Source organism: Mus caroli, unplaced genomic scaffold (assembly GCF_978045245.1).
Source record: "Mus caroli unplaced genomic scaffold, Mus_caroli_1 scaffold_15, whole genome shotgun sequence".
Classification (NCBI taxonomy): domain Eukaryota; kingdom Metazoa; phylum Chordata; class Mammalia; order Rodentia; family Muridae; genus Mus; species Mus caroli.
The window spans coordinates 28,212,269-28,226,630 of NW_028227270.1; the positions used below are offsets into that span (position 1 = coordinate 28,212,269).

The 14,362-nt window shown below is 45.2% G+C and overlaps 1 protein-coding gene across 1 annotated transcript in view; it reads left to right on the top strand.

Moving 5' to 3' along the window:
• Positions 1 to 214: 214 nt before the first annotated feature.
• Positions 215 to 14,362, top strand: part of Cmya5 (cardiomyopathy associated 5) — a 98,359-nt gene continuing 84,211 nt past the window's right edge. Inside the window, exon 1 of the mRNA XM_085830909.1 lies at positions 215 to 523. Within this exon, the coding sequence (XP_085687035.1) occupies positions 375 to 523 (149 nt within the window). The 5' untranslated portion in view covers positions 215 to 374. The remainder of the gene's footprint in view (positions 524 to 14,362) is intronic.

Below are 14,362 nucleotides of genomic sequence, written 5' to 3' on the forward strand. Positions count from 1 at the left end.
GATGCTGCCTCATTTGGCACGAAGCATCCCACAGCTCAGCTAGAGGTGTACGAACCACCAGGCCACTAGATGGAAGGCTGGGCTGGTGGGTCCTTTTGACGCTCAACATTGCTTTCTGCCCTGGCCACAAAGGCCGCTGAAGATCTGCCAAAACGGGCGGGGAAGTTGGCAGACACGGGAACCAGAGGAAGCTGAGCCCGGGCCGCAGAAGCTCCGTGGCGAAACTTTCTTGACGCCTTCTATTTAAAGGCTTGGGGCGCCCCCGCCCCGCGCGCCGGGAACCCAAGCAGCCCCGCGGGCCCTGGCAAAGTGCAGTCAGACGGAGAACACCGGGCGAGGCGTGGGCAGCTCCGACTCTGGCCAGGACAGGCGCGATGGCGAGCGGCGACAGCGGACTCGCAGCCCAGGGCTTCCTAGGATGGGGTGCAGACGAGGAGGTGGCCCAGGAGCTGGAGACGGAGGAGGAGTCGGAGGGCGAGGGGGAGGAGACGGCGGCCGAGTCGGAGGAGGAGCCCGACGCCAGGTAGCCTGAGCGGGTACTGCCCGGGCCTAACAAAGCCGTCCATTCCACAGGTGTCCCGCCGGGCCACTGGCCATCACCCCCCCCTCCCCCAACCTTTTCCTTTCCCTTTCCAACCTCAGAAGTTCATTTCCCCGGAGCCAAGCACACTGTCTGGGACGCGCCGCCTTCTTTAAAAACTTGAAGGTGCAAGGTTCTTGCTGTCAGCAGGAGTGACAGGTCCGCCTGCAGCAAAGTTCACAGTCGGCCCCCACCCCCTCCCCAACCCCCGCCTCCCAGCTCCTTGTGACTTGCTCGTTTATTCTTGGAGACTTACTTGGGGTTCTGCCTAACCGCAAAACTGCTGGAATACTTGCCTCTGGCTCCCCGCCCTGGATCAATCTTGCTTGCCTGAGCTTGGGGAAGGGTCTGGAGTCAGAAGACTCTGTCCATTACCTTCAAAGGTATGGCAGCCTCCTAGAGTTCAAGCGCTGGGCTAGTTTGCTGTATGGAAACTATTTTGGTGCAAACATCCCATACACTCCTTAGAGGGAAGAATCATGAAGGCCAGGTGTGGCTGGACTGCTCTTGTGACTCCAATAATAGAAAGGCAGAAGCAGGCTCTCTTACTTTGTCCCTTTTCATCCAGCACTAAAATGACAATAGTAGTATGTATGTTTTGTTTCATCCTAAGCATGTGTCAGTCAATGGTATCTCTTCCTGGGTAGTCCTATCAGAAGGCTTTGGGGGTGGCAAGTGATGGTTTATCATGTCAGAATGCCCAACCAAGACCAGAATTGTTCAAGTTGGAGTAGTCCAAGAGTGGCATTGAAGGCTGGGGAGATGGCTCTGCTGGTAAGGTGAGCACAAGGACTGGAGTTTAATCCCCAGTTCCTATGGTCAATATCTGCAGCACTGAAAGCCCAGCACAGTGGCTTGTGCTTGTTATCTCTGCTAGGGAGATGGAGACAGACAGAATCCCTGAGGCTCACTGTGCTGTCAGCCTCACCTAGTTAGTGAGTTCCAGGCTGGTGGTGATGGCTTTTTCTTTTTAAGGTAAACTGTACATGAGGGATAGGTCTCCACATGCATATACATGTAGTCCCGTGTACATGCATAGGGTACTGCCAATTACAGAAAACCATCAGCTGGAAATCTTGAAGCATTAGTTACATTCTTAACAAGCAACTACCAAGAAGGAAACAAGCTCTACCCTCAAAAACTTTGCAGGAAAAGATAGAAATTATGAGTATATGACTATATGCTAAGGAGGACTTTATGCTATATAAACACTGTACTGTGGAAGGCCAGAATGAGGACAGAAGGTCTAGAATCAGGGAGCACTGGCTCCAGACTGGATATCAGAGGATGGGCAGGAGATGCACGAAGGAAGGGCAGAGGGGAAGGTGCCCATGGGAAATGGGAGAGGGACGAGGAGGACCAGCAAGCCAGGCATGCAGAGAAGAGGTTCTCACAGTGACATGTGGGACACCCATATCCCTGCTCAGCCACTATTTTCCAGAATAATGAGCTCATCTACACTACAACTGGGTCACCTGACAGTTTCAAGCACCACTTCTGAGTTGTCCTTTGCCAAACAAAAGCTAAGACCGTCTAGTGAGGATTTATCTGTGGTAATCTCAGCCTGGTCTGACTGTAGGCAGAAAAGTAACCATAGCAAGGAAACATGTCAGAATAAGCTAAGGGGAATATGGTAGGAGGTGATGGAGACCTGTTTGAGCTAGGTGATGAGTGACTCAATAATAGGACTTGAGGGCACCAACGACAGGCAGATAGCAAAGTTGAATGTCAGAAGAGAGTCTATGAAGAGGCAGCACAAAGACAGCATGGACCATGGTGGGGTGCTAGGAAGGCAGTGGTAGCTCTAATTAGATGTAGCTCTCACTCCTCAGTGTGATCAGGAATCAAACCACTTCATTGTGTGTGAGATTATAAACACAGCCCAAAGTTCCATGTTCCTCTGCGAAGGGGAGTAAGAATTTGGAACAGGTTCTAATGCATACATAAAAGGTGAGAGTCACGGGTCAGCCTTCCTTGGACTCTGGCACAGAAGTTTTACACCCAGAAGAGAGCCTTGTTGTGCCAGGCACAGTACCAAGCATTTACCTGCATTATCTCATGTTAAACCCTCCAGCAGGATGAGGCCATTATCCTGTTCTGGAGGAAATAACTGGAGTCTCATACCATTCACTGAGGATAAAAAAGCAAGAACGTATAAGATGCAGTGTGAGCCAGCATGTGTACACAGCAAGTTAGGAGGCTTTGACCATTCTTTGTTTTAAAGAGAAGTCTTTCCTTATTCTGGGGCAGCATTTCTCAACTTGTGGGTCAAACGACCCTTTCACAGGGCACCTAAGACTATCAGAAAACACAAATATTCATATTATGATTCATAACTAGCAAAATCATAGTTATGAAGTAGCAATGAAAACTTTATGGTTGGTGGGGTCACCACAACATGAGGAAGGGTCCAAGCGTTAAGGAAGGTTGAGAACCACTGCACGGGGGGTGGGGGGAACAACCCACTCAGTTTTACTTTGAGGGGTTTCTAGACAAGCAAGGAAGACCTCATCTCTGTATCATAGTAGAATATTTACCCTGCTTAAACACAGAGCTTATGTAGGTTTTCTGAAAGGCCAGAAACTACACTTACAAGCTGTGTGTCTCTGTGTGTGTGTGTGTGTGTGTGTGTGTCTGTGTGTGTGTGTGTCTGTGTGTAGAAGCCACAGTTCAATGTTGCTTTTCTGGCTCACTCTCTACCTTACTTTCTGAGACAGGCTCTCTCACTGAACCCGGCGTTCACTTGTTCAGCTATACTACCTGGCCAGTGAGCTCCAGAAACCCACTTGCCTCTGCTAGCGTTACAGATGGCATTGTTGTGATCGGCTATTACGTGGAGGCTAGGGAGCTAAAATGGGGCGCTCTTACTTCTGCAGCTGGCACTTTATCTATCAACGGAGTCATCTCCTGAGCATTATAAATTAGCTTTCGAAATTGAGAAGCATATACAAGTTTAAAAGTAAAAGTAGTAACAGAAGTGGATGGTAGGTACACTTATTTGTTATGCTCTTATGATACCACAATTTGATCACAGAATAATATAAAATCATGTTGGACTGCTTAAAACTTTGTTAACCTGACATAAAATAAGATCATTTAGAAAGAGGGAAACTCAGTTCAGAAAACATCTCCCGCAGACTGCTCTGTAGCAGATTTTCCTGACTGATGATTCGTGAGGAATGGCAAGGTGGCCCTGACTGGATAGGAAAGCAGATCAAGCGAGTCATGGAGAGCGAGCCATTTAGTAGCGCTCTCTAGTTCCTGCTTAGTTCCTGCCTCCAGGTTCCTGCTTGAATCCTGCTTTGACCCCCACCCCCACCCCCCTCAATGGAGTGTGATCAGTAAGCTTTTCTCCTCAGGCTGATTTTGGTAATAGTGTTTATCACAGCAATAGAAAGCAAACTAGGACAGATATCAAAAATAAAATAAAATATATTAGGAAAAGCTTAAGAGATTAAGGTTTAACAAGGTTGATAGTGTTTATTTCTGAGTGAAGGGATAGTGATCACATAGAACTTTGAACTCTGGTTGTTTTCAGTGAATGCATATGTGGAATCTCTTACCTTTATGATCAACAAAAATATCCCGTCTAATGATAAAAATGCTGCTAGAGTTCAGAAATCTCACCCTCCTCATTAAAGGAACCCCTTCTTTTCCTGCCTGCATGTCTCATGCTAGGCAAGTGCTCTGCCAGGGGGCTGCTGCTGCTGGCCCCAGGGCAGTACCAGTTCCTATGCTGTCAAAAGAATTAAATAAACGGAGGAAGTGTGAGGGCAAACCTGAGTGCCCAGCAAAGTTTAGTTTCTTAACAGCTCTCAGGTAGGTCGTTACCAGAAGCACAACCCCACTTCCACCTGCTGTTCATTAGCGAGGGGAAAGAGACCAGCTCTCAGCAGAGACGTGGTTCTGTTCCAGTAGAGCTCACCTGTGCCATACGCTGGATATTTGTGGAGAGCCAGGGATTGTGACACATGCTGCAGAAAAGTAATCAAGAATTTACTACTGTCCTCAGGGAACTCATACTCTGGGTAAAGTGACAGAAAACCACAATTATGTTATTATTAACTGTCAGAAGAACTGAAGGGAAGGTTCTGTACGAAGCATCTCAAAGTGTGGAGCAAAGCCTAGGCTCGAACCCAGCAGGAAGGGCTTGAGAAGTATCAGCCCTGGAAGGGGGGTGGGATCATAATGAGGTATCCCAGAAGTCTTGGTGCATATGAAAACTTCATGCATATGAAAAGAAAATTGTCTTGCTAAAAGTTTATCCAAGATCATCTGCCAAAGCAGATCCATTAAAACCTCCAGGTTTTAGAGCCAGGAGAGGCCCTGGGAACATCTGTGGGCAGCCAAGCATCTTATAGACTCAGAAGCCTAGTGGCAAGAGACAGTTTTAAAAGTGGAACCACTTTCCATTGGTAGAACTTTGACTAGACCCCAGGTGTCTGGACTCCAGATGAATGCTCACTAGTCTGTTCCATCTGCAGATATTTGTTGGACACTCGGTGTGCCAGGTACTTCCTAGGCCCAAAAGATGACGGACAATGCAGCGAGTGGAGAGCAGAGTGCTACCTCCTGAACCTGCCTTCCCAGTCTGGAGATGAGCAAAGGGATAATATATATAATGTCCCAGATGGGTGCAAGTTCTGTGGGGATAACTGTAGCAGGATAAAGGTGCTGCCGTTTGGAATAGGATGCTGAAGAAGGCTCTGCCGAGCCATATTTGAGCAGAGGCTGAAGAAATGTGTCTCCTGCAAGTGGCAGAGCAGGTGTAAAGGCACTGGGGTGGGAAGGAACACAGGGAACTCAGGCTGCTGGAGTGGAGTGAGTGGAGGGTGGGGTGGGGGTGGGGCTGACAAGGGTGAGTGCAAGAAACCCAGGCTGCAGATCTGGGGCTGGGGAGCGGGCTCAGCAGGTAAAGCACATGCCTGCCGTGAAAGTGAGGAATGGACTGGAATCTTCAGCATGCCTGTCTGTACACACATGACCTGTCTGTATTACAGTGCTCAGGGGATGAGACAGGGAATCCCCTGGCAAGCTGGCTAGACTAGTCAAATCTGAGCTCTGGGATCAAGTGGAATATTATGCTTTAATATAGAAGATGCCATTAAGGAAGACACCCAACACTGACTTACGTTTCTCCCGGCATACACCCCCTACTAACCCTTCCCCACCACACCCCCCCCCCCCCAATATGTCTGGGTTGTAGACCAGGTAGGGCCTCACAGGCTGTGATCAGGGCTTAGATTTTATTCCTAGTAAACTCAAAAAGCTGTGTTCTGTCTATCATGCTGTGCCATTCAGGAATCAAAACAAAACAATTTTTTAAAAGTAGTGATTGGAACACTTCCTTAAAGGCTATAAACATCAGTCAATTCAACATTATCACTTGGGTACATTTTTAGACCGCGTACGAGGTGCAAGAACTGTTGTAAATATTTCAAACCCACAGTGCCCTGGATGCAAAGAGATGTGTCGAGAGATACTCAGTTTTCTTTCGTTTTTGTTGGTTTCTGTCTGAGGCCTTTCCCACTAATCAGGAACCTTGCACTGTTTCTGTTTTACGGCAGCCTCCACGGAGTCAAGGTTGATTTTCCCTACGGAAACATGGAGGGTTTTAGAGCAGTTCCTAAAACTTCCAAATCACCTTCACTACGACACTGGCAGGATCCATGTAAAACATGCCAATCTGGGCTGATAGCATTAAATGTCCTAATGGCATTCCGTTGTAACTCATCATTGCAGGGAGGCAATCTGGTGGGAGATGAGGGTGGAAGATGAAGGTGGTTGCTATCAGTCCAGGGCACTCCGAGTCACTTGCCAACTGTGTGGTGTCTTTCACTGGTCTGCTTACCAAGGTGTTCTGACAAGTGTGTTATTTGAGCTACACACTTCTGAGGTCAGTGGAAATAGTGCTGGGGTGGGAGGGGCGCCTGGCTGCCTCGGATGCCAGAGGCTGAGGGAGGAGAGAGGAAAAAACAGAGGCCCTTGGAACCAGAAAGCTAGGAGCTGCTGAAGTGTTGACTGACTGGCTGTCACATGCCCTTGGTGACACCTTGAATAGTGAGGAATAATGCAAGAATTGTAATTAATTTTTCCCCTTGAAAACAGCAAATCTACTAAAGTGTAGGACATACTGAGAGAGCAACAACAACAAAATTATGTTCCCTGGCTGTTCTAAGCATGGACTTAGGGAAAATATGGCACTACTCAGACATTAGAACCAGATCACCCTTCCATGTCAAGCAAACTTTAGAGTCAGATGCAAGAAACTGGGTGTGATTCACACAGAAAAAGAATCTTTTGTCAGTCCAGTGTTAGCCAATAGAAATATAATGTCAACCACATAGATAATTTAACTTTGTTTGTTTGTTTCTCTGTCTGTCTCTCTCTCCCTCTCTCTCTCTCTCTCTCTCCTTCCTTCCTTCCTTCCTTCCTTCCTTCCTTCTTCCCTTCCTTTCTTTTTGAGATGGGGTTTCTCTGTGCAGCTCTAGCTGTCCTGGAACTCTCTGTAGACTAGGCTGGTGTCAAACTCAAGAGATCAGCTTGCCTCTGACTCCTGAATGCTGGGATTAAAGGCGTGCATTACCACTGCCTAGCACTAATTTAACATTTTAAGTGGCCATTAAATTTATACAAAGAGCCAGGCGTGGTGGCACATGCCTTTAATCCCAGCACTCGAGAGGCAGAGGTAGGTGGATTTATGAGTTCGAGGCCAGCCTGGTCTACAAAGTGAGTTCTAGGACAGCCAGGGCTATACAGAGAAACCCTGTCTTGAAAAGCCAAAACAACAAAAAAAAAATTATACGAAGAAGCAGATGACAGTAATTCTAATAATTTTTTAATTCAATAATCAAGGTACTATTTGTAAAATATAGTCATTAGATAGTTTACATTGTCTTGCACTGTGTCTTGAAACTCTGGGTTCATTTTATTTTAGAGCACATCTCAGGTGCCCTTCCCTCACTACAGACCTGAATGGCTCTGTAGTCACCTGTGATGAGGTCTGGTTCCATTCCCAGCACTTGCTGTGCTGCTCACTGCTGCTGCAAATGTTCTGATGCCGTCCGTAATCACTCAGGATGCCCAGAGAGCTGAGCACATTTGCTGGTTGTGTAAGTGAATGCATACGTGAGTCGGTGAGTGTGCGAATGTGAACATGTTGAACTTCTTCAGGAAGCAAATATCATTGGGGTATTGAACTTGGATCAGGTAGTCTATTGCCAGTTGTTGACCAGAGATTGACAGTGCTCGATGACTTTAGAAATACAATAACCTGGAGGGGATGGTGACAAGAACTAAGGAATTGTTCAGTTATGTCATCTGCAGTGAGCATCTCTGCCTTCTGTGGCTTGTCCCAAAGCTGCCCCTAGACTGAGGAAGGATAGGTACAGCCTTTGGTTTTTGTTTAGGGAAGAATTCTCTCTGGAACGTCTCCAGTTCAGAAAACCCTGCACCCTGATCCAGAAAGTCCAACCTATATGGGAAGATTAGTCTCCACTCTCTATCTACCAACATCAGTCGCCAAGGCCACTCCCTGTGGACCTCCCATGTTTCCTTCATACGATGTACTTTTCTTCAGGAAAACTCAACATGCTAAAAGTCACTCATCATTCTGTGCCACCCCATCCGTCTAATTTTTTTTTTTTGTAAGTAAAGTTTCTAATATATCTATTCTAACCTATGGAGTGGGCAGATAGGGTAGGGTGTCTGTCACTGAAGTTACTACACTGTGAGGTGGGTCCTAGGGAGCTGAGGTAGGGGTCTGGCTTGGACCCCAGTGGTTTTCTTTCAGTCTCTGGGTCTCCTGTCAACCCTTCTCCCTCCATCCACAACAAAATCAGTTACTGTTCTGTCACATACTTGGCAGGACAGCCTGGCTGCTGATGGCACTTGCCCTAGAGGGACACTTTGATGTCATCTGCCTGACCCTCTTATACTTGGGACCAGTGACAGAGGCCCAGGGAAGGGAAGGACAATCAACACTTGCTCGGGGAGTATCATTCTGAACACTGCCACTCATTATATGGAATGGTTTGTTTTAAACATAAGACAATACCTCAATGAGATAGGCATTGCTTTCACCCTGATTTTGTGAGAGAGAAAACAGAAGGTAAAAATATTGAGTAATTTACATAATTCCAGCTAGCTTGCAGGACATAAGCAAGGATGCTAGCATGTCCTGTGACAGAGTCAGTGCTTGGACTCTCCTGTTTGCCTTCAGTGATGCCTGCTCTTCATTTTCCAACTTCTTTTTATTGGAGCATAATTTTACTATTTTAAGATTTATTTTTTTATAAATTAAAAAAAATTTATGTGTATATGTATTTCTCTGCTTGTGGCTATCCATACATGTATGTGGGCCAGAGGACAGTGTCTGATTCCCCTGGAGTTACAGGTGTTTGTAAGCCATCCAACATGGATGCTAGGAACCAAACTCATGTCCTCTGCAAGAACAACATGTGTTCTCAGCTGCTGAATCCTCCCCTCCAGCCCGAATAAATGATTGTTTCAATTTACTTTTTTTTTTTTAAAGCAAAAGCATAAAATGCCTGGCAAGTTGTTGCTAACTCTGACCAGCACCTTTGCTATATTAAGTTTCTTAGTGTGTAATGAAGAGAGTCAATCTTGCATTTAAAAATAGACATTAAGCAACCCAGCACACTGGGGTTTCAAAAGGTCAAAGCTAGCAACACTTCTCTATGTGCCATACAGGGTCACATGATACACACTGTGGGCATTTACCATAATAGCCACACAATTCTGATACTTTCTTCAATGTTAAGTATAAGGTGGTAAATTTTTAAGTTTTTCAATCTAGCTTTTTCTTTTGAATTTTTGAAAATATTTTTATTAATTTCTTTGAGAATTTCATATATTTCTATAATATATATTTATCATATTTGCTCCCCACTCCTCCCCTAAGTCCTCTCAGATCCACTCTCCACGTACTTTTATTTGACCTAGGGTCTCATACTTTAGCTCAGACTGGCCTAGAACTCATGTAGCCCAAGCTAGCCTCAAACTCACAGCAATTCTTCTCCCTCAGTCTCCCAGAACTGGGATAGCCGGTACCTATCACCTAGGGCATGGTCCTGGGACAGAGGAAGGGAAAGATGAGGCTTGGCAGTAAGTGGGCCCTATCTGTGGCCTTACAATTGCACCCCATCTTCCTGGCTGCCAGGAGTGCACCAGGCACCTCAGGAAGCTGCAGAAAACAACAACCTCCTCCTAACCCTTGTTCTCAGGAGTCCCAGACTCCTTAAAAACATCAAATATTAAAAGAGTGTGAAAAGTAACATATTCAGAGATAGTGATGGGAGGTAGTAATGATGATATATAAATGAAATCTGCCTGGCAACCAGATGTGTGGTTAAATTGATTGGCTGATAGAATTAGGATCCCTACTTTATTTACATACCTGACCCTTTGGAAAGAAATACTAGTGGAGTCTTTGGACACCAACCTAGACTGGCAGAGGAATGAGATCACAGCTAGATGACCAAGGCAGAAGACACTGAGGGAAAGAGGTTGTATTTGAATAAGTTACCGGGATCAGTGGCCTATCTTAGTAGAAACTAGCGAGAAAGGGACACTGCTTCTTAGATTCTTCTATTCCTTTTTGTTCCAGTTCACAATTCTGGCTCAGCCTACCAACTTCCATTTTTTCTATCTCTTAGGATTTCTTAGAATGATTTTTGTCATTAAACTGCTTAGAATCACAACTCAGAAACCCGGGCTTAGGGCACAGGACAGCCACTGAACAGACTTCATATTGCCATATCTAAGTTATTGTTCCCAGATGAGGGTGCTCAGCTTCTGTCAGCTGGGGCTGAGAGTTGTAACAGAAGCTAACCTAGGATGATCTGAGGATGATCTGGTAGATCAGAGACTCCTAGGAAGGGGAGAAAACAGGTTTTTAAATGACTGGGGACAGCCCCTTAAGCCACACCTTTGAACAGGTCTCATGATTCACTTAACTCAACCATAAAAAGGTAAGGCAGCTTACAACTGGTAAAATGATCCAAATAGATGGATTCACAAAGAGAATATACAAAGTCCAAAGAACATAAATGCTCATTGTTGTTAAGCACAAGATGTCACAACACACTTTCTGTCTTGGTTAGGGTTTTACTGTTGTAAACAGACAGCATGACCAAGACAAGTCTTATAAAAAAACAACATTTAATTGGGTCTGGTTTACAGGTTCAGAGGTTCAGTCCATTATCATCAAGGTGGGAGCATGGCAGCATCCATGCAGGCATGGCGCAGACATAGCTGAAAGTTCTACATCTTCATCCAAAGGCTGCTAGTGGAAGAATGACTTCCAGGCACCTAGGGTGAGAGTATCAAACTCACACCCACTGTGACACACCTACTCCAACCAGGTCACACCTATTGGAACAAGGCCATACCTCCAAATGGTGCCACTCCCTGGTCTAAGAATATACAAACCATCACACCTCCTAAGATGGCAACAATTGATGCCATTTTGGATAATGCTTAGATAATGCTTAAATAATAAGCATCGGTGAGAGTGACAACTTGAGTGTGTATACCAACTAATAACAGATAAAGAAAATGTGGCCCATCAGGAGAATGTTATATCATCAGAAAATGGAATTAAGCATTTTGCTATGCTATAGTATGGAAGAACTGTGGAAACAGCAGTCTAAGTGAAAGATCCAGGCATGGGGGGAGGGGTCATGTATTTTGTGATCCCATTAATACAGAATATCCAGAATAGCAAAGCCATTGATGCAGAAAGGAGATTAGTGGTTGCCTGGCACTGAAAAATGTGGTGTTTGCCATCACATTTGTGGGGCAGTAACTGAAAAAGACATTCAACCTCCGTCGTTGGTCTCCACACGTGAGAAGTCTCTGAGAGGGAGCAGAGGCCAGTTGCCAGACCCTCAGGAGGGACTTGAGTGTCTCCTAGAGCAGCAGACAGAACCATCAGGGGCCCTGGGGAAACTTCCTTCAGGCTCATGACCTCTCCATGGATCATTTAACATGTGACTTAGCAGAGTCTGCTTCTCCTATAGATGTGTTACATTTTTATTGAAACAATGGAACAAGCTTGTTAATACATCTCAAATTTTCATTGAAAAAACACATTCAGTGGTAAATAAATACAACCATTTTTGAGTCTCTCCCCAATCAGGAACCAGCAGGTCCTGACTATACTTCCTGTTCTGGCATGGCCTTTCTGTTTTGCAGTAAAAGCTCTCAGGAGGAGGGCCCTTAACACTTTTTATACATGACAGTGTCTGCATTGGGGGTTCAGCACTCCACTGAAATCCCTTGGCTATCTGGTATTGTCAGAAAGTGAATCCCTTCTAATCCATGTAGTCTAGATGCCAGGCCAGTCCCTTCCTGGAGAATAGTGCTTCAACGCAGCGTGGGCGAGTCCTTGGCTGATATAAGATCTATGATGGGTAGAAACAGGACTCAAGTGGTGTCAATTCTCTTCATTGTTAACTCGGACAGTCAGGGTCCGTGTGTTTAGCCATTGAAGGGGGGTTGGGGAGGGGACCTACTCAACTGTATTTTGCTCTTTTTGGCAATACTGTATTATATCATATTTGTTTTTAACTTTGACAATTATCAGTTAATTTTACTAGTAGAAAGGTGATAAATATAAGGCTCGAAAGATGGCTAAGTCCTTGCTGCGTTTCCAAAGGATGTTAGATTCCTGGAACTCACGTTGGGTGGCTCATCCCTGCCTGTAACTCCAGCTCTAGAGATGCTGATGCCCTCTTCTGGCCTCCATGGGCTCCCGTATACATGTGGCATACACTCACACAGCTACATACAAACATACATACATACAAATATACTAAAGATACTATATAAAAGATACTAAATATATTCTATAAGCTATCCAAAGAGGGTTTAAACACTACATTTGCTAAAATTTTTGAGAATAACTTGGCATATGAGATAGTGTCCGGGAAAACAGAAGGTATTTAATGTTAAATAAAAATTGTATGTTAGGACAGAGATCCGAAAGCAGGAAGAGATAAAAACCATGAAATGTGGTTTTTACTGCATGCTCACTGCCTCTGCATCATAGATAATGTACATCAAACCACTGACAGTCGGAGACTGGGGCATTTTATTCTCATTGTGAAATAAGTGCACTCCTGTTTAACCTTCAAGCCCAGGAGAGGAAGGCGAAATGTTAACCTTCATTTTCACAAAATATTAGTCTGCTTGCCCTGCTATAACAAAATATCTGAGACTATACCTGAGACTGCACAATGTATAGTCAGCAGGACCTTATTGTCCACAGTTCTGGGAAGCCAGTGAGCCAAGGGCCACAGTTGTGGTGATGGAGAGAGAGAGAGAGAGAGAGAGAGACAGAGACAGAGAGACAGAGACAGAGAGACAGAGAGAGAGACAGACAGAGAGAGACAGACAGAGAGACAGACAGAGAGACAGAGACAGAGAGAGAGAGAGAGACTAGAGAGAGAGAGAGACTGCCCCTTCTTGCAGAGTTCATACATGATGGAAGGAGCAAAAAGCCCCCCATCAAGGTTTCTGACCCCTGTTTATGAGGACTCTGTTCTCAGGACCTAATCACCTTAACCCTCTCTATATGGTCAATGGCTGATTTAATTGTCTTGAAATTTTGGGACCCATTCAGACTGCACACAGCTGTAAGCAGTGGAGCCGAGCCACAAGCCTGAGCCTTTTGGAAGGGAAGATGCTTTTTCTTACCACCCCACGCTGTTTCTAGCCCATGGTGTGGTATACATGAAGCTACAGAGACAAGGAAGTTTCTCTCACAAGACACAGGCAAATATGAGCATCATAATACAAAGTAGCCTCAGTACACACTGGGGTGGGGTTATCAAGGCAGCACTCTGCCAGCACCGGGGTCCTGGAAACCTTAGGCACTGTAGTTCACCATGAAGGCAATGAGGTCTGTAGCAGCCAACTTGGTCAGACACTGATTTTCTAAAACCAGCTATCAAGACAGGACTCACAGGGTAGGAAGTGTTGACAAGGGAGTAGGAAAAACATGAGGCTCCTCCTCACACTACGGATAGAAATACTCTCCAGAGAGAAAACTTGGAAAATAGGTCTGAGGAGCCTGAAAAATAATTTTGTCCTTAAACTCTATTTCCTAAGGCATTCATTATTCTAAGAAAACGAACATGTAGTTAGTCGTATCTGAAAGGATTTTTGTGGTTTTAAAAACAAGATCTCACTGTGTAGACTAGGCTAGCCCAAACTTGTGATCCTCCTGCCATAGCCCCCCTAAATGCTGGGGATAGAGTCGGGGTCAACATGCCCCACCTTGCCTCACAGCAACCTTTCTCATAATGTGGACGCAGTCTAAATGTTCAGAAAGGCAGTGGTCAGGTATCGTCGTGGTGTATGGTAGATCGAACTGCATTCTTCAAGGATGTTCTCTTTGAAATCACTCACAAGGTCAAGACCATCTTCACAGAGTTCTGGGTCTGATTCATATTCCCACTCTGACTCCCTGATTAGTGAGAAAAGCTTGTTAATGATCTCTTGTGTTGCATCTGGCAGCCGGGTAGACCACCAGTTTCAAGCTCAGTGTAGGATCAAGAAAACACTCACAATTATCTGGAGGTCAGCAGGAAAGCCATAGACAGTGTCTGTGTTAGGCTTTTTAAAAAGTGGATGAAATATGGATTATTTTTTAAATTGGGGTTTTATAAGTTTCTTTTATGGGTGTTGAAGAAGAGATATTCTGGAAAATTCAACTTAATTTCTAGAACTACTTCAGAGATACAAAGCTTAATGTCT